Here is a 24,691-nt window from a genome sequence, read left to right on the forward strand (position 1 = left end):
ATCTTTAATCCCAGCACACAGGACGGCAGAGGCAGGCATATCTTTGAATTGAAGGCAAGCCTGGTCTATCCTGCAGGTTCTGAGATGAGCCTGGCAACCTGAATTAGCCTGAGAACCCACAAAAAGTTGGGGAGAACGGAGTCCACAGAGTTAACTCTGCATGTGTACCAGCATACAAGCACACACACACACACAGAGAAAGAAGAGGAGCAGGGTGGAGACAAGACACACGAACGGGCTGCGCTGTCCTGAAAGCTCTAGCATTCCAAGACATTCCTTGTTGACTAGTCAAAGCAAGAATGAGGCGGTGGACTTGTGGTTTTAAGGAAGAACTGCAAATAGCCAGCTTTGTTGTGTGCCACACAGGCCCGTTTCTGTCCATCGTGTTTCTTTAAGTGTTAATTCCAGGTGGTGGACATAGTTGGGTCTCACTTGGCAAAACATCTCTGCACTAGCCTTCTAGAACCCATCTTTACCACTTGAAGACTATCCACACTCCACCTCTCTCGTTTTGGCTACTTCATACCTATCTATCCCCAGAAAAGTTGCCGAAGCAGCTTATGTAAGAGGTCTATTAGGTGCTACCCCCAGGATCACCAACCCCAGACAGATGGTGACCGTGTGAGACAGGCAAGAATCAAAGTTTACTAACTGCTGTGTGCATACATGTCATGCTGCCTGATACCCTTGGAATTCTCACTGAACATTTCAGTTTTGCTTCTAGCAGTTTTTAACTTTAATCATATGGTATAAAATCAGAATCAGAAATATTACAGGAGTTTTTAATGCATCACTATAAGCCAATGAACTGTTTTCTAATGAGAAAGAAGCTACTCATCACTTCTTCCCCCAAGTCCACACTCTGGTGAAGAGGCCCTACAGCCCCCATTTGGGATCTGAAAACTAGGGTAACAGACCTAGTGAACTCCCTAGGCATCAAGGATGACAAACCACAGGTGAGTGTTGTGATAGCATCATTTGTGTCTCTTGAAACCGGAGGAAAGAACAACGGGTACTTGTCACTTCTTGCCTCTCCGTTTTTCCTTCTCCTTTCCTTTGGAATCTTTACTGTCATCTTTGTCTTTCTTGGGCATTTTGAAACTTCCAATTTCCTTCCGGACCACTGTACCTCGCCACCAGGCCTGGAGCTACAAAAGAGAAGGGAGACAGTTCATCTCAGTGTGCCCAACAGCACTGTGACCTTTCTTCACAAGAGAGAACCAACAGTCGCTTGTGTTTAAGGAACATCTCTGAGATACGGCAGTGTGCCGGGCTGCTGTCAGTATGGCTACTCTGCTGTCCCTGGCCTAGAGTGAAAATGCAGTGTGCTAGGGCCCAGTTTTCCTTCAGACTTAGAGCTCCAACTTCTGTGTCGTGTTTGCCCTTTGGTAAAAAAGACCTCACAGCCATTGGTGATAAAGGGAATGAATGTCTGTTACCTGCACTCAGGGACCCGCTGAGAAGACTCAGTGGTTGATGGTGTGTCACAGTCTTTGGGGAGCATCTAAAAGTCCCCTTGGATGTCTTTGTCAGTGTGATGAAACTGTTCTGAGCAATCTAGACTATGAAATCAGACTAGCCTTGCCTTCTGAGAGCACATGAATCCACTAGTGAGAACAAAAGTAGTCTCCGCTTAGTTCTTCACTGTGAATTGAATCTTGACAAACAAGACATGAAGGTTTGACCAACATTTCTAATTATACACCAGATTTTCCTAACAGGAAGATCAAAGATGAGTTTGGATACGTGGCCCTGAAAGTACTTTAAAATTTTCATTTTGGACTTGCGGTTGTGGCTTAGTGATAAAATGCTGAGAGGTCCTGTGCGTGATACCCACCCATGATCACAAAATGGAACAGAACACGGCTTTGTGGTGGTGCACCTGTGATTCCAGCTCTTGAGCGGTGGAGTTCACGGCCAGCCTGAGTTACATGGGCAGAACTTGCTTCCTACTCTACATCCCAGATTCATTCCCCCCAGGGCCCCTGAAGGAAAGGATGTTCTTCCACATAGTGGTTTTTGTTTGTTTTTGTTTTTTTCAAACCAGCTGCTGTCTTTGCATTACAGTTTTTGCTTTAAGCATATTTTTTCCAACGGCTGAAGAGATGACTCAGCAGTTAAGAGCATGTAGTTCTCTTGCAGATAACATGAGTTAGTTTCCCAATACGCGCAACATCTGGAAGTTCACAAACATCTGTAACTCCAGCTCCAAGGAACCTGATGCCCCTCTGGGCCTCTGTAGGTACCTGCACTCAAGTACACATACCCACATACAGACACACAGACCTTTACATAATTAAAAATAAAAGTGAATCTTAAAAACATTTTCCAGAATCTGGACCTGATGGTGTTGTCATTATTAATATTTGCAACTTCACATAGAACTTTTGAGATATTTTACTATCTCAGCTAGGCCTTGATTGCTCACAGCTATAATCCCCAATGCTCAAGAGGCCGAGGAAGAAGAGTCAAGGCTGTGGAGAAAGACACTGTCTCAAAAATAATAAATAATAAAAATACTAAGCTAAAAGTTTTAAACATGGTTTTTTGCATTGTCCCTTTTACCTCTTAGATTTTTGGTTTTTTTTTTTTTTTTCTTTTAAGCAACTTGTATTGGATGACAGCAGACAGCCAGGGTTGGTTTACATCAGGGTGTGGAGGAAGACAGGGCATTCGGAAGCATGCTGCCTATATCAGAGTCCCTTCCTCAGATTTTATGGCTGAAAAGAAACTTTGCTTCCACTGCTCACCTCCTATCCATAGGGAGCCGGGTTTGCTCTTTTCTTTGCCTGCCTGCACTGTGACTGTGTGTACACACCTTACCATGTGCTGCAGAGGGCCCATGGTCTATATCCACCATGCCCGCCCCAACCACCCCAGCATCCTACCTTCACGATGCTCTTCAGCTCCAGGTCGTCCTGCTCCATCTTCTTCCTGGTCTTCTCCTTTTCCAACCGGTCCTCAATAATGACTTGCTCATACTCCCGGATCTGGACAAGTACACACAGAGCACAATTGACATAGCCCAACCAGCCCTGCATGCCAGTAATCCCAGAGTGCCAGGGACATAGGCAGGAAGATTGCCACAAGCCCAGGCCAGTCTGCTCTACACAGCAAGTGTATGTCTCAAAAAAAAAAAAAAAAAAAAAAAAAAAAAAAAAAAAAAATCTGCCCTTGTCATCATCAGAGAATCCCATTGTTTTACAGGCACACCTCTACTGTTGGCCAAAGTCTTTCCCAGTCCCTAGCTTAGCGTCCACTCATTCTCCAAGGGTCCCCCTACCACCCCTTACCATCTTTGCAAGGTCTTGAAGATGTGATAGGTCAGAGGCTTTGGCAGCCTTGAGAGCATTTAATTCATTCTGTTTCGCTTCTGTGTCTTTATCAAATTTCTCCATCCAGAACTCTAGCTTCTCCTCAAGTTTCTACTTGGAAAGAACATTAAAACATGGATCCTACCAGACATAAAATATAAGGACCGTGATGCCAGTTACATCAAGAACAAGCAAATTTTCCTACAGAGATCCAATCAAAACAAATTTGGTGAGGGCATGAGAGAGAGGGTGCTGACATTTTATCAGGTTGGTGGCTACATCAAACTACACACTCCATATCTGTATACTTTTCTGTGTGTAAGCCACTCAGTTTTTAAAATAGGAGGAGGGGTGCCTATGAACTAACATCTTGTGCATGAACTCAAGCCGGCCAAAAAGCTCAGAATAGAGGGTGGAGGTGGGCAAGGACTCCCACTCCAGCTAAGACGCTAATGGCAAATTATAGCTGTTGGGAGAGAGAGTCCATCTTTGAGGGCGTGGCCGCTGGTAGCTACCACATTTCACTAGAATGCCACACATCCAAGAGTATATGGGCAGTAAAAATTGTGCCTGATGAGTTTTGGTTTTTTTTTTGGGGGGGGGAAGTGGGGGTTAGATCTGAAAGGAGTTGGAGAGGAAAATATGATCAAAATACATTTTATGAAATTATCAACTAATAACATGAGAAAAATACATGAGATGACAACAAAAACAGGAGGAGGGATTGGGGCACAGCTCAGGGTAATTCTTGCCGTGCACCTATGGCCATGGGTTTGACACCCAGCAAAAAAAAAATGCTTGAACTCTTCAGAAATGAATCAATAACCAAAGCCAACGTAAAAGCAAGGGAGAGGAGCTTCAGTGTCGTGGGAGAGGAGGCAGAGGAGCAGGTAGAAATTCTCAAAGATAAGCAATGACATCAGCTCTTATTATTAACAACACTAAACACTAGTCAAAAGACTGAAATGTGTGTAAGCTGGGGATACGCTCAGTTGGGGTGCTGGTCTAGCATGTACAAAGCCCCAGGTTTGACAGTCAGTACACATAAAACTAAACATGATTGCCCACAGCTGCAACCAAAGTAGAAGAGGATCAGGAGTTCAAGGCCATCACTGGCTACATAGCAAGTTCTAGTCCAGCCTGCATATAAGAAACCCTGCCTGGGGGAGGGGAATATTGAAGATTCTCAGTGAAAATAGACATGATTCTAAGGTATGATTCTGAGCCAACATAATTTTCCAATATGATAGAAAGATGAGATTCAGTCTTAGGAAGTTACTAAGATGGATATATTCTGTTGCTTTTATTAAAGTAAAACTTTTGATTTACCTCCCCCTTCCCAATATCCTATCTTGAAATCAATTTTGTGCAAATGTCAGTACATATTATGCCACATTATGCTGTACAGGGATTGTTCTGTTTCTGTTTTACAACCACTAGCTGAGAGAGCTAGAGGTCTAGAAAATTCAAGGAAACTTGAGGGCTAGACTGTAATCTGAACCTTGGCAATCCAAGTTCAGAGCCTGTGTGCCTCCCATTAGACTTGACTGCCTCCTGAGGAACTTCAGTTCCGGGCTGTGGCTTACTGTCACCAAGAGTCACGCTTTACTGGGTGGTGGTGGTTGTTGTTGTTTAGGAACCTGTCCTAGTCTTGTGGAGGGCTAAGTTTGAGTAGTTCACAACCACCTGTAACTCCAGCTCCAGGGGAATCTAATATCCTCTTCTGGCTTCCATGTGGCAGAAATACATATACACATACACATGTTAGATAGATAGATAGATAGATAGATAGATAGATAGATAGATAGATAGATAGGTAGGTAGGTAGGTAGGTAGGTAGGTCGGTAGACAGACAGATAGACAGACAGACTTATATAGTGCACATGTGTATTTTACTTTATGAACATATTAAAGGAAAAAATACATCATTTTGATGGATGAAAAAATGCATCTCAGCCAGACATGGTGACTCACACCATCAATCCCAGCACTCAGGAGGCAACTGAATTCTTGAGTGTGAGGCCAACTTGATCTACATAGTGAGTTCCATAGCCAGGGCTGTGTTATGCCATGCAGTCTCAAAAAAATTTAAATTGATAAACAAATGGGTAGTTACTGTTTAAAAAAAAGAACAACGCAACTTTGACAAATTCCTTAACATAATAAAATTTACACACCAGTGACCTACACAGTCAACCTCCCTGTTTGCATTTGCTGTCAGCTTGCTGCCTCTAGGCTCCAAGCCCTCTCTGTCCTGCCTGGCCTCACTAGAAATATTTCTTTGGCCACCTAGCAAAATACTAAGAATTGTCAGTAGAGGGCGCAGGACATGCCATGGCCTCCTGGAGGCTCTGGAGAACATTGCTAGTGCTGTGTGTGACACCCAGTGGCATTCATTCACCAACACACCTAACTGATAACCACAGCATTGGCTGGCCATGTTCATTATGACCAGGTAAGGTTTTTAAAGGAGTCAACAGCAAATCCATAGTGTTTAACATGTCAAAAGGGAAGAAGATAATCTCAGTGAGTGAACAGTCCATTTTATACAACTGACTGTCCATCTGATTGAAGAAGGAAGAGGAGAGAGGGAAGGAAGGATCAAGGGAGGGAGGAGGAGAAAACAAGATATTTATGCCAGCTATTGTGCACACTCCTATAATCCCACCACTCAGGAGGCTGAGGCATCTGGAGTGGCAGAGCCAAACCTACCACAAAGAACATTTTTAATAGTGATTTATTATTTAGCTTTACTCTCCTTTGTATTTTATCAGTTTGTTTGTTTGTGTACATGAATACAAGTGTGTGCGTGTGTTCATATGTGTCTAGGTACACTCACGAGTGAATGTGTGCATCAACGTGTATGTGCCCATACCCACAAGTGTGTATAGAGACCAGAAGTCCACCTTAAGTGTAGTTGTTTTAGCTTCTTTTACAGTTGTTTATTTTCTCAAGTGTGTGCACGTCCGGAGTACATGCAAGGTCCTGTGAGGCAGGAAGAAGGTGTCTGATTCCCCAGAACTAAGTTACAGGTAGTTGTGAGCCATCCAGGCCTCTGCAAGAGCAGTAAGCACTCTTGACCATGGGGCCTTCTCTCTGGGTCCCCACCTTGTGCTTTGAGACAAGGTCTCTCACCATCATGAAAGTCAGTGGTCAGTCAAGCTGAATAGCCAGGCAGCCTGCCAGCCCCGGGGGCTGTGCCATCTCCACCATCACCCTGGAGCTGGGGTTACAAGTGTCCTAATGCTTACACAGCAAGCGTTTTACCTACTGAGCCAACTCTTCAGTCCATTACAAGATTTTTTAAAGTTGCAGCCAGATATGGTGGCATCTGCCTCTAATTCCAGCACTTGGGAAGCAGAGGTACTGAATCCTAGTCTACATAATGAACTCTGGGCCAGCCAGACTACATAGTGAGACACTCTCCTTAAATACAAAACCGTTGCTTTCCTTGGACCTTTATGAGTGGAATTTTTTGTTTAAGACAGGGTCTCACTATGGAGCCCTTTCCACCCTAGTTTTATGGAGACCAGGAAGGATTTTGGTTTGTTTGTTTGTTTATTTGTTTGTTGGGATGGGGGTATGGGGGGTGCAGTTTCAAGACAGGGTTTCCTCTATGTAACAGCCCTTGCTGTCTTGGAACTCACTTTGTAGACCAAGCTGGCCTCAAACTCAGAGATCTGCCTGCCTGTGATTCCCATGCTGGGATTAAAGGTGTGTGCCAACGCTGCCTAAAGTGGAATTTAAAAAAAAAATGATCTCTTTACCTTATGTGTATGGGTGTTTGGTCTGTATGTATATGTGCACCCAATGTCCCCGAAGGCTAGAAGAGGATACCGAATCCCCTGGGCCTGGAGTTGCAACTGTGAACTGACACGTAGATGGTGGGAACTGAACTGGGGTCCTCTGCAAGAGCAGTCAGTGCTCTTAACCTCTAGGCCATCTCTAATTTGATTCTAATTGAGGAGTCAAATATCCAGATGACTCACCTGCTGCTCTTTCTTAAGGAACATTTCGATCTCCGTGTGAACTCTGTTCTCTTCTTCAGTTTTCATCCTTAGTTTCTGTAATGCATCAAACACATGCTCTCTCCTCACCAAGTTCCCAGTCAACCCCTGCAACAGGGACCCCGGGAATGCCAGGGCTCCCCCAAAGAGCTATCTAGCCATTTGTATTCCACAAACCCTGCAGAGCCACAGGCTGACACCGCGTTAGAGACACACACACACACACACAAGGGCCCCGGAAAAAACGCCATCACAACCCTGTCATCTAAGAACAATGCTTCAAGTGTACAAGATTCTCAACCCAGAGAAGTACAGAATTCAAGACTGCCTACACCCGGAATCCCAGCACTTTGGAGGCTGAGGCAGGCAGATCAATTTAAGGCCAGCCCTGCATTACAAAATGAGTTTGAGGCCAGCCTGAAGGAGGAGGAGGGAAGACTGTGATGACAAAACATAACTAAACAGAGGGGTTGGGGGTGGTCCGAGAGTAGCACCTAGGAGGTAGGCTTCCACAGCAGCCTTCTCCAAGGCATATAAAGAAGCAGGGCAGGGCTGGAGAGATGGCTCAGAGGTTAAGAGCTCTGGCTGCTCTTCCAGAGGACCAGGCAACCACATGGTGGCTCATAAACATCTATAGTGAGATCTGGTGCCCTCTTCTGGTGTGCAGGCATACATGCAGGCAGAACACTATACATAATAAATAAATTTTTAAAAAAGCAGCAGGGGGCATAGTCACTAAAGTCTCTAATCACAAATATTTAAGGCCCCATGTAATCTTGTATGTTTGACCTCAAGAGCTGCACTGGTCATGAAGGAAACCCTTAATCATCTTCCTCCTCTTTCACTGGCTGAAGCAGAAGAGAACTCGGCAGTTAAGAGTGTACTGCTCTTGCTAGAGGACCTAAGTGCTGTTCCTACCACCCAGGTTGGGTGGTCCAAAACCACCTATAATTCCAGGTCAGTGGGTCCAATGCCTCTAGCCTACCTGAGCACTAACATGCACACACCTATACATAATACTAAAATATGGAGCTGGAGTAGACATTGTAAACCTCCCAACATGGGTGCTGGGGACAGAGAGCAGGGCTTCTGAAAGAAATGCATGGACTCTCATTTGTTTTTCTAGACAGGGTTTCTCTGTGTGACCCTGGAGCTCCTAGAACTCACTCCATAGACTAGACTGGCCTTGAACTCAAAGAGATCTGCCTGCCTCTGCCTCCCAAGTGCTGGAAGTAAAAGTGTGCGCCACCACTCAGCTAAAAAGTGTGTGTACACTTAACAGCTGATCCATCTGTCCCACCCAAGATAAATGAATCTTTTTTTTAAAGTGACAGCTCACAGACATCAAGTCATCTACCTGGGTGTTTTGTTTTGTTTGTTGACACTGGAAGGTGGACTGAGAACCTGGCACATGCTGTCACCAAGCTCCATCCCCAGATAGCCTAGTGTAGCACAGATTACCTCAATCTCCTCCAGCAAGAGTTCCTCTGCTCTGTTACATTTCTTCTGGGTCTGGGAAATCTGCAGCTCAGTGTTTCTTTTCATATAAAGATTCTCCATGTTGGTTTTGGCCTTCATCTCTTGTAACTGGTCCTTGAGGTGAGCAATGTATTCATTCCCATTCTGCAGAGATGAGACCGGGTTTCTGAACTAAAAATTCATTATGCTTATAAGGCAACAGGCAAGTGGGGCTGGCTTTCTCCCAGAACACTAAAGGAAACTACTCAGTCATTGAGATATTGTGAATGAAAATGAATCTCAGAACCAGGAGGTGGACGCTCACAGATTCCAGGCCAACCAGTACCACAGTCTCATTAAAAAGAAAAATAATGGTGGAACACATGCACTCTGGAGGTACAGGCGGGGGGGGGGGTTCTGTGCATTTGAGGCCAGGCTACTTATGTAGCAAGTTCCAAACCAGCTAGAGCTACACATTGAGACCCTATCTCAAAAGAAGGAAAGAAAACGAAGCTGAATGTAGTGGTACATACCTATAATCCCAGCCCTTGGGAAATAAAGGCAGAAAGTTCAGGAATTCAAGGTCATCCTAGGCTATATTCTTAGCTGCTAAAAGCCAGCCTGGGCTACAGAAGACTCTGTCTCCAAAAAGGCAGAGGGGTTGCCAGAGGGCTCAGTGAATCACTGCCACCAAGCTTTATGATCTGAGTTTGATCCCTGGGACCCATGTGGTAGAGGGAGAGAACTAACTCCCTCAAGTTGTTCCCTGGCCTCCATACATGTACTCCACACACATAATAATGAATGTGAGAGAGAGGAGGAGGAGACAGAGAGAGAGAGAGAGAGAGAGAGAGAGAGAGAGGAAATGAAACTAGCAAATCCAGACTGATTGGATTTCTCCAGTGTCAGCGCACAGTCCATGAATAGAGCTGCATGAAGACATTTCTGAGAGCTTGTAAAAAAAAAAAAAACAACAGTCTTGTAACCTCTGCTCCTCCATAACATGGATCTGTTCTTGGAATGTGTTTATGCCCCTACCAGGTATAGTAAATAGGAGTGGGTTTGCTTCACATTAACCATCATCTTTTGTTTGTTACTCTGGTTTTTGAGACAGTTTCTTTGTGTAACAGCCCTGACTATCCTGGAACTCACTCTGTAGACCAGGCTGACCTCGAACTCACAGAGATCTGTCTTCCTCTGCCTCCCAAGTGCTGGGATTAAAGGTGTGCACCCCACCTGGTATGCTTCACGATTTTAAGGTCTTAAAAGTCACTGATTAAAAAAAAGAAAAATTTTCAGTAGCAGACACTGAGCTAGGCAGCAGGGAACAGTGGAGACTGAAACAGCCTAAATCCCATAAGGATTGCAGTCTAGTGGAAAGGTGTTATCAAAAAAAAAAAAAAAAAAAAAAAAAAAAAGTTTGTGTGGACTTATCTAACCTGTTTGGGATGGTGTGGGAGAAGGCAATAGGCACTGGGAGACACAGTAAGGGCGATCTGCAGTAGCACAGTGTCTAAGAAGGATCCTCTGAGGTACTTGTTATCTAACACTTGAAAGATGAATAAGCCAATTTATGAAAAATGAGTCAAGAAAATTTTAAACCAAAAGAAAAGGTGAAGTCCATGCTAGAGTCTCCAATCAACTAAGACAGGGATATGTTCCAGAAATCTGAAAGAAAAATCTGTAGCCCTTATTGTGCACAAGATAAGATGTGCCCATGTTCTGGTTGGTTTTATCAAAGTGTCCAGAAGTCAGGCCTGGAGAGATGGTGAAGTGTTTAGAGCACTTCCTGTACTTCCAGGGGAACCTGACTTTGGTTCCCAGCACCCACACACATGCTGAGCAGCTCATAACCACCTGTAACTGCAGCTCCAGAGATTCAGTACCCATCTTCAAACCTCCTTGACCAACACACACACACACACACAGCATGCAGCACACATGTATGTATACACTCATGCATGCATATAAACACACATGCAAACATATGTAGGCACTCAGACATGCTTGCATACACATAATTTTAAAAAATCATTTTAAGGCCAGGAGGTGGTGGCAGAGGCAGGCAGATCTCTGTGATTCGAGGCCAGCCTGGTCTACAGGGCTAGTTCCAGGACAGCTAGGGCTACACAGAGAAACCCTGTCTCAAAAAGAACAAAAATTATTCAAAAACCCTCTAGAAGGCTATGGCAGAGGCCTATGGCAAACAGAAGGTTTATATCATGTAATATTATATTATGCAACTTTTTATGAATTCATGTAACATTGGCCGTATGAAAATGAAGTAGCCTAAGTCATCTGATTTTAATGCTGTTGCCTTAGGCTTTTGAATTCTGTTTTCCTTGCTGCTTCCCATAAACATTTTTTGCAAACATGTCTCACACAAACATTTTAGTGACAGTGTGAAATACAGAGTAAATATAAAATCTTAGCTGGCTTTAGATGCTAAAATCACAACTGAAGTATTCCAGAAATTGAACTGAAGTTCAGGTCCATTTCCATATATTCCCACAAAGCAAAACATGCCACTTGAGTCACTTCACACTCCCGCAGAGGCACACACTACACAGACACGGCACACACTGCACAGGTCTGCACAGACACAGCACACACTGCACAGACACAGCACACTGCACACACCTGCAGAGACACAGCACACACTGCACAGACACAACACACTGCACAGACACAGCACACTGCACAGACACTGCATAGGCCTGCACAGACACAGCACACACTGCACACACCTGCAGAGACACAGCACATACTGCACAGACACAGCACACACTGCACAGGTCTGCAGACACAGCACACACTGCACAGGCCTGCACAGACACAGCACACACTGCAGACACAGCACACACTGCACAGGCCTGCACAGACACAGCACACACTGCACAGGTCTGCACAGACACAGCACACACTGCACAGACACAGCACACTGCACACACCTGCAGAGACACAGCACACACTGCACAGACACAACACACTGCACAGACACAGCACACTGCACAGACACTGCATAGGCCTGCACAGACACAGCACACACTGCACAGGCCTGCACAGACACAGCACACACTGCAGACACAGCACACACTGCACAGGCCTGCACAGACACAGCACACACTGCACAGGTCTGCACAGACACAGCACACACTGCACAGGCCTGCACAGACACAGCACACACTGCAGACACAGCATACACTGCACAGGCCTGCACAGACACAGCACACACTGCAGACACAGCATACACTGCACAGGCCTGCACAGACACAGCACACTTCTGCAGGGACACAGCATACACTGCACAGGGATGGTACTACAAAGAAACTTGACTCAGGAATTTCTTTTAAGGCCTTTCACTTGGAGATCTGCCTTCACCACAGCCTATCATCCTGATCATCATGACCAAGGTCCTTGGCCTGATTTGGTCTATTTGTGGGGTTTGAAGGCAGACCACACTTTCTATTCCAAGCCCCCCACTGCCTGCTGGACATATTATTGAATCCAGAGAAGATGATGGGGTGGCAGAGCAGTCAGCCAATTAGTGTTCATAAAGCCCTGGTGGCTGCATAGGAAGTGAGCTTTTATAAATCCTCACAAATAAGAAAAATGGTTGGGGGTGGGGAGAAATACAGGAATTAACTTGGGTAAAGCATCAAGACCAACACCCGAGATACTTTGTAACTAACAAATACACAACAAGTAAATGGTCAGCAATTGGAAGGAACTTGAAGATCACATCTTGGAGCTGGGGGGAAGATGGCTCAGTGGATAAGAATGCTTGTTATACAAGCATGGGGACCAGAGTTCAAATCCCCATGGGCTGTGGGTAAAGGTATTTGTTGCCAAACCTGATAACCTAAATAAACTCAATCCCCAGTACTCACAATGGTAGAAGGTGTAGAATATTCTTTTACAGTGTGTAAACATAAGTCACTGGGATGGGAACTGGCCGGCAGGATAGAAAAGTCTGCCTACAGGAAGGAGAAAGCCAGTTCCTGCAAGTTGTCTTCTGACCTCTAAGTGCACGCATACACACACACACACACACACACACACACACACACACACACGCACACACAACAAACATAATTAAAAAACACTGTGAAAGCCAGGCATTGCTGGGCATGGTGGCACACACCTTTAATCTCAGTATTCTGGAGTCAGAAGCAGGTGGATCCCTGACAGTTTCAGACCAGCCTGATCTACATAGCTATTGCTGTATCTGTAACCCCAGCACTGCAGTGTGATGACAGATACCCCAGGATTGCACTGGCAGCCAGCCTAGCTAAAACAGTGAGAGACTCTGTCTCAAGGCAATAAGGTGGAGAGTGACAGAGCAACACAGCCAACGTCTTCCTCTGCCTTCCACATGTCCTCACAGGCATAGACACCAGCCCCCGCATGTGCATACACCATCACCCCCCACTCACACACAGGAGGTGATGAACAGGTACTTTGTACATGATGGCAAGCACTTTCCCACAGAGCTACCTCCCCAGCTCCTCTTATTTAGTTTTCCTGAAACAGGGTCTTATATAGCCAAGGTTATACTTGCCCTATAGCCCAAGCTATCCTCAAACTTGCAATTCCTCTGCTTCAGCCCCCATTCCTCAGTGTAGAGACTTCAGGTTAGCACCATTATACTTAACTGCTACCAATCTTTTTTTTTTTTTTTAACAACCCTTCCAACACTGTCTCCTCTCTCCGTCTCTCTCCCTCTCTGCCTCATGTAAGCTCTAAGTTACTGCTCCAAAGCCTGTCTGCCTGTCTGCTGCCATGTTCCCTGCAATGATGGTCATGGACTCACCCTCTGAAACCCCAATGAATGCTCCCCCCACCCCCCGCCTTTGAAAGCTTTCTTTTGTAAGTTGCCTTATCCACAGGGTTGCTTCAGAGCCATCAAAAGGTAACTAAGACAGGAAAGAGGAGTGCTTGCTGCACGACCATGATGGCCTGGGTCAGCACCACATTAAAAAACAAACCTGAGCATACTCATGCATGCCTGCAAATCCAGTGCCGTGGAGAAGACACAGTGTGATTGCTGGGGTTGACTGGCCATCAGCAAGCTGGGAAATGGCAGATTTCAGGTCCATTTCTCGAGGGAATAGGGTGAAAAGGAAAATGCCCAGTATCTTCTTCTGGCCTCCACGAGCCCATGCAGACATGCAGACATACACAGCACACTCACATACATAAATACACTGATTAAAATAGTATTCAACCAAGTGTAATAGTGTGCACCTGTAATCCTAGCACTTGGAGGCTGAACGGGAGGAGTAAGATTTCCACGGTCAGCTGTATGGTACATTTGACTATATGGGCTGCATGGTACATTTTTGGGTGGTCGGTGCAGGAGACTCTGTGTCCAGATAAACCTTTTTAAGGGGCTGGTGAGATGGCTCAGTGCATCAAACTCTTGCTGCCAAGCCTGACAACCTAAGTTCAATCCCCGGACCCCACATGATGGAAGGAGAGAACCAACTCCTACAAGATGTTATCTAACCTCCACATACACATCCTAGAACACGTGTGCATACACACTCCCACACAGCCCCTCCACACACACTAAATACATGTAAAAAGAAAATCTAAAAAAAAAAAAAATTGCGGGGGGGTGAGACAGGATTTCTCTGTAAAACTTTGGAGCCTGTCTTGGAACTTGCTCTGTAGACCAGGCTGACCTTGAACTCACAGAGATCCCACCTGCCTCGGCCTTCTGAGTGTTGTGCTGGGTTTTAAGGCATGTGCCACCACTGCCCAGCTTAAAAAATTTTTTAAACCTAAAGAAGATTTAAAAACAGCCTTCCAAATTCTGTGTAGGGAATAATAAAGCTTGCCCACTTTGGAGTACAAATTTACCCAAAGTTCTGGGCAGTGAGAAGCCGATTGTCTTAGTGAAGATTTCTATTGCTGTGAAGAGACACCATGACCTTGGTAACTCTTATAAAGGAAAACATTTCATTTGGGTTACTTACAGTTCAGAGGTTCGGTCTGTTATCATGACAGTGGGACATAGCAGCATGCAAGCAGACACAGTGCTGGAGAGCTAGCTAGAGTTCTACATCTTTCACAGACAACAGGAAGTGGCCTGAGACACTGGGCGTGGCTTGAGCAAATGTGAGACCTCAAAGCTCACCTCCAGGTTGACACATTTCTTTCAACAAGGCCACACCTACTCTAACAAGTCCATACTTCCAATTAATACCAATCTCTTTGGGTGCCATTTTCTTCAAACCACCACACTAATGCTAGGTTTGTAACTTTATTTGTTTGTTTGGGTTTCAAGACAGAGTTTATCTTTATAGCCCTGGCTGTCCTGGAATTTACTCTGTAGACCAGGCTGGCCTCAAATTCACCAAGATCCGCCTGCCTCTGCCTCCCAAGTGCTAGGACTAAAGGCATGTAACAGCACTGCCGGGTTGATTTGTAACTTTCTAAACTGTTAAAAATTATTAGTTGCCAGGCAGTAGTGGCTCCCACCTTAATCCAAGCACTAAGGAGGCAGAGGCAGAGGACCTTTGTGAGTTCCAGGACAGCCAGGCTACACAGACAAACCCTGTCTTAAAAAAAAATAGTTAATTAATGAAATAAAATAAATAGGCACCCCAGCAGAAGCGAAGGCCTTTCATAGCTAACTCTTCTATGGAAGATGATTTCCATGTAGTAGCTTTGGCGTCATCCTCACAGGTGAGTCTTACCTGTACTTGCATTTGACGCTCCTTTTTTACATCAACTAACTGTTTTTGAAGAGATTTTATCTGTCTTCTTCCTTTTTCCTCCCTAAAAGAAGTAAGAATGTTAAGAACAGGGCTTCTCAAATGTTAGGATCTGCTGGACATTAAAAATCTGGCTCTTGTCTGGTAGCGGAGGCCATCAGACTAATACACTAAGTAAACGTTCTGCCACCACACTGTCCTAGTCCTGTGTTGAGTGTCTTTGCACCATGCTGAGCATCTCTGGGAAGGACCGCGTATAATGTGTGCACCTGGCTTTATGCTGGCTGTTGTGTTTGTTTGAGGTGCTGTGGATTGAACTCAGAGCCTGTGTATTTACAGAAATGCTCCCTGACAGCTATACCACATCTAGGACATTGACCAGGTTTCAGTCTGCTCCATCTTGAGCAGAGGAGCAGATCTCTGCTGTTATCGCAGTACAAGAGGTTGACCCAGGGGCTCTGTGTGCCAGACACTCACTCTCCCAGTTAACTTAGCCATGCTGGCCTCTAACTTGCAATCCCTCTCCCTCGGTTTCTAGAGCATCTGAGATTACAAGCCTGTACCACATACCTAGCAACAGTAACAGTAGTGTGAATTCAACTAACTGAGTCTCCCACCTCCGAATGATTGCTCCCTCTAGGTTAGGAATATTCAGGAGCTCAGAACTCAGTGGTCTGCCTTCCAATGGTATCTAGAAAGTACATGTTTGATGTTTGATCAAGGACATCTGGTTAGAGTTTTATACCACCTTACAATACTGCAAAGCAGGGCCAAGAGAGGTGGCTCAGTGGGTAAAGTGCAGGCCATGAAGTGTGGTCCTGAGTTTGGAGACCCAGAACCCACTCAAAGGCAAGAGCAGTAGCATCCAACTGTAACCCACTGTAGGGTAATTCTGGCACTCTGAATGCAGACATAGGGTATCCCTGGAGCAAGCTAGATAGCCAGACTAGCTATATAGATGGGCTCTAGGTTCAGTTGAGAGATTTCTGCCTCAAAGAATAAGGTGGGAAACATTTGAGAAAGACTCCAGTGTCAACCTCAGGCCTACACACACATATACATGCACCCACATACATACATACATGTGTCTCCACACAAGCAAGCATGCATGCACACAACATGCATACCACATACATGTGAGAAAAGAGATACTGCAAAGCAGAGCAGGCTATTTCACAGATGCCTGTAGTCCCAGCTACTTTGAGGCAGGAGGAACTCAAAGGGTCTAAGCACTGCCTAAGTAGCATGGCAAGAGGACATCTAAAGAGAGAGTCTCAAAGCAGACAAATCCATCACCACCCTGACCTTGTGATGACATCATGGAAATTCATTTTGTTGTCTCTTTCTCTGCCCAAGGCTTCCAGGAGACTCTTGAATGAGCCAGACTCTTGCATCTCCTTCATGGCATTTGCGATCACATCACTGAAATATTGCCTGCAAAGAGGAACAAACACACTTATAAGACAACTGCCCCACCTTCATAAAGAGTTGCAGAAGTCATACCAGTTAAAATCTGGAAGGGGGCGGACGTGTTGACTCACACCAATAATCCCAGCTTTGGAAGTCTGAAGGACCGCCATAGTTCAAGGCCACCCTGGACTAAATAGCAGCTTTGGGGTCAGCCTAGGCTACAGAGATCTTGTGCCAAAGAAGAAATGGGGGCTGGGGAGATGGCTCAATAGATAAAGTACTTGCTATGCAAGTGACTGAGACTAAAGTTCAGATCCCTGGAACCCATGTAAATGCAGGGTGGGTGTGGCAACCTACTTATAATCCCAGAGCTTGGAAGAAAGGAGGCAGGGGACCCTCTGGAGCAAGTTGGCTAGTTTAACAGAGTTCTAGGTTTTACTGAAAGACTGCCTCAATGAATAAAGTAGAAAAGTGTATGACGTTGACTCCTTGACATCAATCCCAGGCCTCTAGATGTGCACACACACATATGTATACATGTACCTACACATGTATACACATGCAAAAAATGGTTATATATGAGCACATCACAATCAAAAAAGAAAAGGAAAAAATAGGAAGTTGACATGTTTGCCACACTGCCTTCCAGCTATTTCTGTTGATGTCCACAGATAAGTGCTACTATAGCTTCTTGTTGCAGAGGGCAGCTGTTAATGCAGAGACTCCTAACTGACCAAAGTGCAGAGATGTGGCTGCTGGGCACTCAGTCCTAGGTGGGTACCTCTTCTACTCCTTCCCAAGCTATGGGAACATCTCAGAAGAGAAGGGTGGAGTGAGAGTGAGACATTGTGGAATGTTGTCCTCCATGACAGACCACAAAAGAAGAAAGCCGGAGGCTGGAGAAGCACTGGCTGCTTTTGCAGAGGACCCAGGTTTGGTTCCCAGCATCTATATGGCAGCTCACAGCCGGGCACAAGGCATACACATAGTCCAAATACCTATATCCAGGCAAGACTCATACACACACACACACACACACACACACACACACACACACACACACCAATTAATCTAAATTTTTTAAAATTTGTAATGATACAGAATTGGAAAAGTTTATCATATTTATCATTTTACACTTATTAACAGTAGTTCATACAAAAAGATTTAACATAATAGCTCTATTAAGAAAAAAGTTTCTTCCAGGCCATAGTGGCACACGCCTTTAATCCAGCACTCGGGAGGCAGAGACAGGCAAATAGATCTCTGTGAGTTCAAAGCCAGACTGTCAGCATGGTCTCCAGAGATAGTTCCAGGACAGCCAGAGCTACACAGAGAAATGATGTCTGGAAAAAACAAAACTGAAAACAAAATAAAAAACAAACAAACAAACAAAAAACAACAACAAAAAAGTTATAAACTAAAATAGGATGTGGTGGTGCAGACCTGAAAGCCTAGCACTCAAGAGACAAAGCAAGAGCTTCAGAAGTTTTAGGCCAAACTGGTCTACACAGTGAGTTCAGACCACTTGAGACTAGAGACTCAGAGAAAGAAAAAATGGGAAAAAGGAAGGAGGGAGGTAGACAGGGAGGGAGGGAGACAGGGAGGAAGGGAGGGAGGGAGACAGGGAGGAAGGGAGGGAGGGAGGAGGAAGAAACAAACACTCATTCACTTGTTAAAGATAACACAGCACTATGGATTGGTTTTTTTTTTTTTTTGGGGGGGTGCTTGTTCGTTTTTTGTTTTGTTTTATTTGAGACAGGGTTTCTCAGTAGCTATGGAGCCAGTCCTGGAACTCACTCTGTAGATCAGGCTGTCCTAGAACTCATAGAGATCTACCTGCCTCTGCCTCCTGAGTGCTGGGATCAAAGTCATGTGCCATCACTGCCCAGAGTTTCTCTGTGTAGCCCTGGCTGTCCTGGAACTCACTCTGTAGACCAGGCTGACCATGTTTTAAACTGTACCACTCTACTTCTGGGACCTTCACAGAAGCAGTTGTCCCCTTTCACATCTGCTGGCTGGTATCATTACCTCCCCAAATCTGTTCTCCTTCTTACCTGTCATTCTGAATTTTCTTCAGGATCTCCAGGGTCATCACTGTCTGCCTTGTAGGCTTCTTTAAGAAGTCTTGGCCTCGTTGTTTGATTTCTGACACTGTGGATTTTTCCTTACTTGACAAAGAAGCAGATAATTTCCTTGTGCTTGAGACCATAGATGTTCCTTCATGGCTGGTTTTCTAAAAATAAATGGCATTAAAGATGCTGTTTTAGGGGCTGGAGAGATGGCTCAGCAGTTAAGAGTACTGGCTGCTCCAGAGGCCTTCAGTTCAATTCCCACCAACTACATGGTAGCTCACAACCATCTGTAATGAGATCTGGTGCCCTCTTCTGGCCTGCAGGCAAACATGCAGACAGAACACTGTATACATAATAAAGAAATCCTAAAAATAAATAAATAAATATGCTCATTGCTTAGCACAATGCCTAGGGTACATCAGAAACTCAATGTTTATAGACACATGGATCTGAACTACATTGACAATGTGGTGGCATGCACCTGTGGTCATGGGTACTAGGAAGCTGAGTAGATTCATAAAAGAACTCACTGGACAACACAGTGAGACAAACAACAAAATAATTAAAAACTATACAAAATAAAAGGAGAACTGTACTAAAAAGTGAAAGTTGGTATCAAGATTTAGTGATGTAGTTCAGATCCTGATGGTTATACACACATACACACACACACACACACACACACAGAGAGAGAGAGAGAGAGAGAGAGAGAGAGACATACATACAATGAGGGCTAGAGATGATTTTAGCAGTTCAGAGCATAAATTGCTCTTGCAGAGGACCAGAATTTGACTCCTAGCATACAAAGCATGTGGTAGATTCACATGCACACACACGCCACACACAATTAAAAATAATTGCATTAGTGGCACATGCCTTTAGTCCCAGCACTCGGGAGGCAGAGGCAGGCGGTTCTTTATGAGTTTGAGGCCAGCCTGATCTACAGAGCTACTGTCTCAAAAAACAAACTACAAAAAAGTGTGTGTGTGTGTGTGTGTGTTTCTAAGTCAGGTTTTTGCTGATTAGCCCTGACTATCCTGGAACTCACTCCATAGATCAGGCTCCCTTGAATTCAGACAATCACCTGTCTTTGCTTCCCAAGTCCTGGGATTAAAGTCGTGCACCACCACTACCTGGCAAAAATGTGTTTTTAAAACTACGTTTATGGGACTGGAGTGATGGCTCAGAGATTAAAAGCACTTGCTGTTGTAGTAGAGGACCCAGGTTCAGTTCCCAGCACCCACATTTCATCTTGCAACCATCTGTAACTCCAGTTCTAAAGGATTCATAGCCCTCTTCTGGCTTCCTTGGGAACCAGGCATGTATGTGGTAAACATCCATACATTCAGACAAAACACCCATACACTTAAAAATATTTTTCAAAAATAATATTTGCTTTGTATTTGGAGTGGGGTGGACATGTGGCCAGAGTAGGTTTGGAAGCCAGAGGACAACTTATGGAAATCAGGTCTTTCTTTCAATGATGGGTCTCAGGGTTCAACTCAGATCATAAGTCATGCCAAATACCTTTCCCCACTGAGCCATCTCACCGACCTGTCCTGGAACTTTCTATGTAGAGCAGGCTGGCCTCAAACCCTGCAGTCTTCTGATCTTTGCCAGTGCTAAGATTACAGACATGAGCTCAGTGGGGCCCAGAAGTCTGTGTCACCATTGAAAATATAACTGCTGATGTGGGAATGTGCCCAGATACTTGCAAAAGCAGGGTGCAATACATTCAGCAGCAACAACAGAGTTGATCAAAGCAATGCTGACAGGGTCCAGACGCATTTCCTTCCTGCTAGTGTCCAGTTGGCTTTTAGCAACCAAGACATACAAGGTAGTGGGGCATCTGATCTCAGAAAACTTAAGCTGTGATCTCAGTAAATGCTCAGTGGCCCCATGACACCCATAGGATAGGTTACGGGGCACCCCTGGATACCCCTTAAATAAAGCTGGTGCAATGTTAGCATACAGTCTAAGCAAATGTTCTCTTTTTAAATAGGCTTCAGATTTCCTATAATGGTGAATACAATGTACAATAGTTGTTATATTGAATTGTTTAGGAATGGTGTTGTGGTGTTGGGGGGTGCCTAACATATCCAGTAGAGACCAAATTTTTTCCAAATATTTTTTGTCAGAGATTGGTTGAATTCAGAGACCCAGAATCTGTGTACACTGAAGGCTTTCTGCTGTATTTACACAGACTTAGCTTTGGACTAAAGCCAATATATTGCAAAAGCACACTGGGCTATATGCCACTCGTTCCGTTTAGAGCATGGACCTCAGATAACTGCGATGCAGCCTTTTATCCACCATAAAGGTGTGACTTCCCAAGCTAAGTCTAATGATACAAGTAGTACACATACTGGAGACGTCAGCAGGAAAGAAATCAAGACGGCAGGGATGGTGGTGAAGATGCTGACCTGGCTGACACTCTGCCTCCTTTCATATTGGACTGGAATGATGTAGCCTAGAATGGAAAGCTGGTCGATGATGTCCTCCATAATGGCAGAGACCCTCAGCACATCTAGAAGGGACAGTAAATCTATGACTTCTGAGGAGGTTTCTTCCTCTTCTTCATCATCTACTTCTTCTTCTATAGCACTAGGTGGTTCTCCTGTCACCACCATGGTCACCTCAGCATGCAAAGCTTCTGAAGAGAGGTCCAAGGATTCCAACTGGTCCCTAAGGCCAGGCGAAAAGAAAGATCTAGTCAGCGGCCAATGAAGAAATATTACTTAGCCTCAAAAACATGGGTGGCATGTAGATTGACTCCTGTGAGGTTCACGTTGTCATATAACCCAACCTCCAGATAAACAAAGGCAGGGGATGCTGCAAAACACCCTCCAGTAGGACCAACCGAAGACAGTGTACTGCCGGTAAAGCCATGCAGTCTGTGTTTCCTGGCTATGCTAATGCAACTGAATGTGAACCACAGTTAACTTGATCTGAAAGCACCATGTTTAGATGCTAATCAAATGTGCTTCCTGGCCACTAAAAGACAGGCTATAGTAGCCAGCCACCAAGGTGGCCCCAGTAACTCTTTCTGGTGTTTGTGCCTGTGTGTGGTTTTCCCCACACTGAGCCAGAGGAAGAGCGTGGTCTCCACAGCAAGAGGTAAATAACATAGCAGCTTCGTTCTCACTCACTGCAAAGCTCACCCCTGGGAGCAGTGTGTCTTGTCTGCCCGTCTACTCCAACCTCCTGGCTAATATTGTCAACTTGACTGGATCTGGACATGGCTTTGGAGGATTTTCTAGGACAGGGTTACTTGAGATGGGGAGACTCACCTTAAATGAGCTGGTTAGGAGCTGGAGACATGGCTCAGAGGTTAAGGACACTGGCCACTCTTCTAGAGGACCCGGGTTTAATTCTCAGCACCCACATGGCAGCTAACAACTGTCTGTAATTTCAGTTTTGGGGGACCCAAGACCCATGGCAAAACATCAATCAATTTTTCTTTTAAATAGACTGAATAAAAAAGAAGAAACTGAGGTGAGCCTCAGCACTCATCTCTCTCCCTCTCTGCCTCTCTCTGTCTCTCCTTCTCTCTCTCTCTCCATCGCCCTCCCCCCTCCCCACCTCCTGACTGTGGATGCCAATGCCATGTGACCAGTCCCTTCTGCTCTTGATGCCATGCCTTCCCCTCCATAACAGACTCTCCCTGCAAGTGTTAGCCAAACAAAGCTTTTCACTTCTCCCCTTAAACCGCTTCTTGTCCATTCTTTTCTTACAGCGTTGGGAGAACCAACTAGCACAGACCCCCAACCAGAGACATTTGCTAAGCTGTTCCTGACTCCCAACCCGCAGGAACTCCAAGATGGCAGACCTTTATAGTCTAGGTCATTACATTTGGGGGAGTTTGTACCAGGCTTTTTCTTTTGGGCCACCAACCAGCTCCCAGATCACAACACAGAGACTTCTTATTAGTTATGAATGCTCAGCCTAGCCTGAGCTCATTTCTTGCTAACTTTTTAAACTTAGATTAACCTGTTTCTCTTCATCTATGTTTCGTCTAGGGGCTTTTTACCTTCCTCCTGTAGATCTTACTTTCACCTTCTCCTGTCTGACTGGCAGCTGCCTGGCTTCTGGCCCTGAGAGTGTCCCTCTCTTTCTCCCTCGTTGTCTCAGTTCTTCTCTCTCAAGCCTAGATTTTTCCGTTTGTTCTCTCTACCTGGCAGCCCTGCCTATCCTTTCACAGTCTAACTACTGGCGGTTCAGCTCTTTATTAGACCAGTCAGGTGCCTTAAACAAGCAAGGTAAAACAAACGCAAGACATCTTTAGATAATTAAGCAAATGCAGCATAAACAAAAGTAACACACCTTTACACAGTTAAAGTAATATTCGACAACAGCAGTGTGTGACATGGAGACAGATAATAATCCACAGAATTTGTTTATTACATATAATGCAATACTGTGTGTACAAACAAAATGGAATTAAAACATACCCTTCCATTCTTCCTGAGCTACTTCTGTTGTCCTCTGGGGTAGATTTATAATTTCACAAGCTAAAATGGGAAAGAAATGCTATTAGTTCAAGAGAATGCTCCATCCTGTTTTCTTTTTTCTAAACTTTTTTACTAGGAGAAAATAAAAAAAAAAATCACAGAATTACAAGAGCTGTGGTTCATCCCCTTCTCCTTAGTAGAGCAGACTCACAGGGTGAGGCTTATTTAGCACTTGCCTTCATTACTGGTCTACCAAACAGGAGATCCATGCAACACAGCCTTTTGCCTCTTCTGAAGGTAATTTGAGGACAATTTTAGTATGTGTCATTGTATTCTGAATTTGAATTCTTATTTGGATTTTGTTATTGTTTAATTTTTCTATTATTCTCTTCTTTATATTGAATTAAATGAATCTACCTTGTCCTGTCAGATAACAGAATTTATTGTACCTTGTCTCAGAACAACTGATATTACATTTGGAAATTGTTTTAAAGATTAATTTTTATTCGCATTGGTATTTTGCCTGCATGTGTGTCTGTGTGAGGATGTCAGATCCCTCCTGCAACCAGAGTTACAGACAGTTGTGAGCTGCCATATGTGGGTACTGGGAATTGAACCCAAGTCCTCTGGAAGGGCAGTCAGTGCTCTTAACTGCTGAGCCATCTCTGCAGCCTCAGAAAGACCATATTAACTCTGGAAATCGGTTTAGTAAGTTATTATCCTTCAGAGCTGGGTATGTTGGCAAAAGTCTGTAATCCCAGTACTTGGAAAGTGGAGGGGAGGGGGAAATCAGGAGTTCAAGGTCATCCTTGGCTTAACATAGGGAATTTGGTAAGCTACATGAGACCTTGTCTTTATTGTTCATGCTTTTTTATTTTATTTTATTTTTTTTTTTTTTTGCTTTTGTGTATGCGCCTGTGTGGCTCTATGTGCATCATGGACATACAGAAGACCAGATGATTTCCTAGAACTGCAGTTACTGGCAGTTGTGAGCCACGTGATATAGATGCTGAGAATCGAACCCAAGACCTCTCTAAAAACAATATGTGCTCTTAAGTATTGAGACATCTATCTCTTCAGCCTAATCCCCCCCCCCAAAAAAAAAAGATGAAGAAGAAAAGAAAAGAAAGAAAGCAAGCATATGAATCCAGCTCCAGGGATCTGCAGCTCTCTCTTACCCTGAAAACACCTACATACAAGTGACAACATACACATGTGTACATAAACAGTGTTTTGGTTTGGTTTGGATTTTGGAGA

At 44.6% G+C, this 24,691-nt stretch overlaps 1 protein-coding gene across 2 annotated transcripts; it reads right to left on the bottom strand.

Annotated features, from left to right (window-relative positions):
- Positions 1-712: 712 nt before the first annotated feature.
- Positions 713-23,531, bottom strand: Iqcg (IQ motif containing G). 2 transcript variants are annotated; one of them, XM_051191371.1, is made up of 10 exons: positions 23,435-23,530; positions 21,407-21,668; positions 18,966-19,144; positions 16,807-16,935; positions 15,484-15,565; positions 8,783-8,944; positions 7,304-7,378; positions 3,294-3,425; positions 2,889-2,990; positions 713-1,148 (listed from the first exon to the last, which is right to left on the bottom strand). In XM_051191371.1, exons 1-10 carry the CDS (start codon positions 23,440-23,442, stop codon positions 1,020-1,022), a joined length of 1,260 nt encoding a protein of 419 aa, XP_051047328.1. In that variant the 5' UTR covers positions 23,443-23,530; the 3' UTR covers positions 713-1,019. The 2 variants fall into 2 exon arrangements, with proteins under 2 accessions (XP_051047328.1, XP_051047329.1); XM_051191372.1 differs by lacking the exon at positions 3,294-3,425 and having other exon boundaries at positions 23,435-23,531.
- Positions 23,532-24,691: the final 1,160 nt, after the last annotated feature.

The sequence above is a fragment of the Phodopus roborovskii genome, unplaced genomic scaffold (genome assembly GCF_943737965.1).
Source record: "Phodopus roborovskii unplaced genomic scaffold, PHOROB, whole genome shotgun sequence".
In the NCBI taxonomy this organism is placed as follows: domain Eukaryota; kingdom Metazoa; phylum Chordata; class Mammalia; order Rodentia; family Cricetidae; genus Phodopus; species Phodopus roborovskii.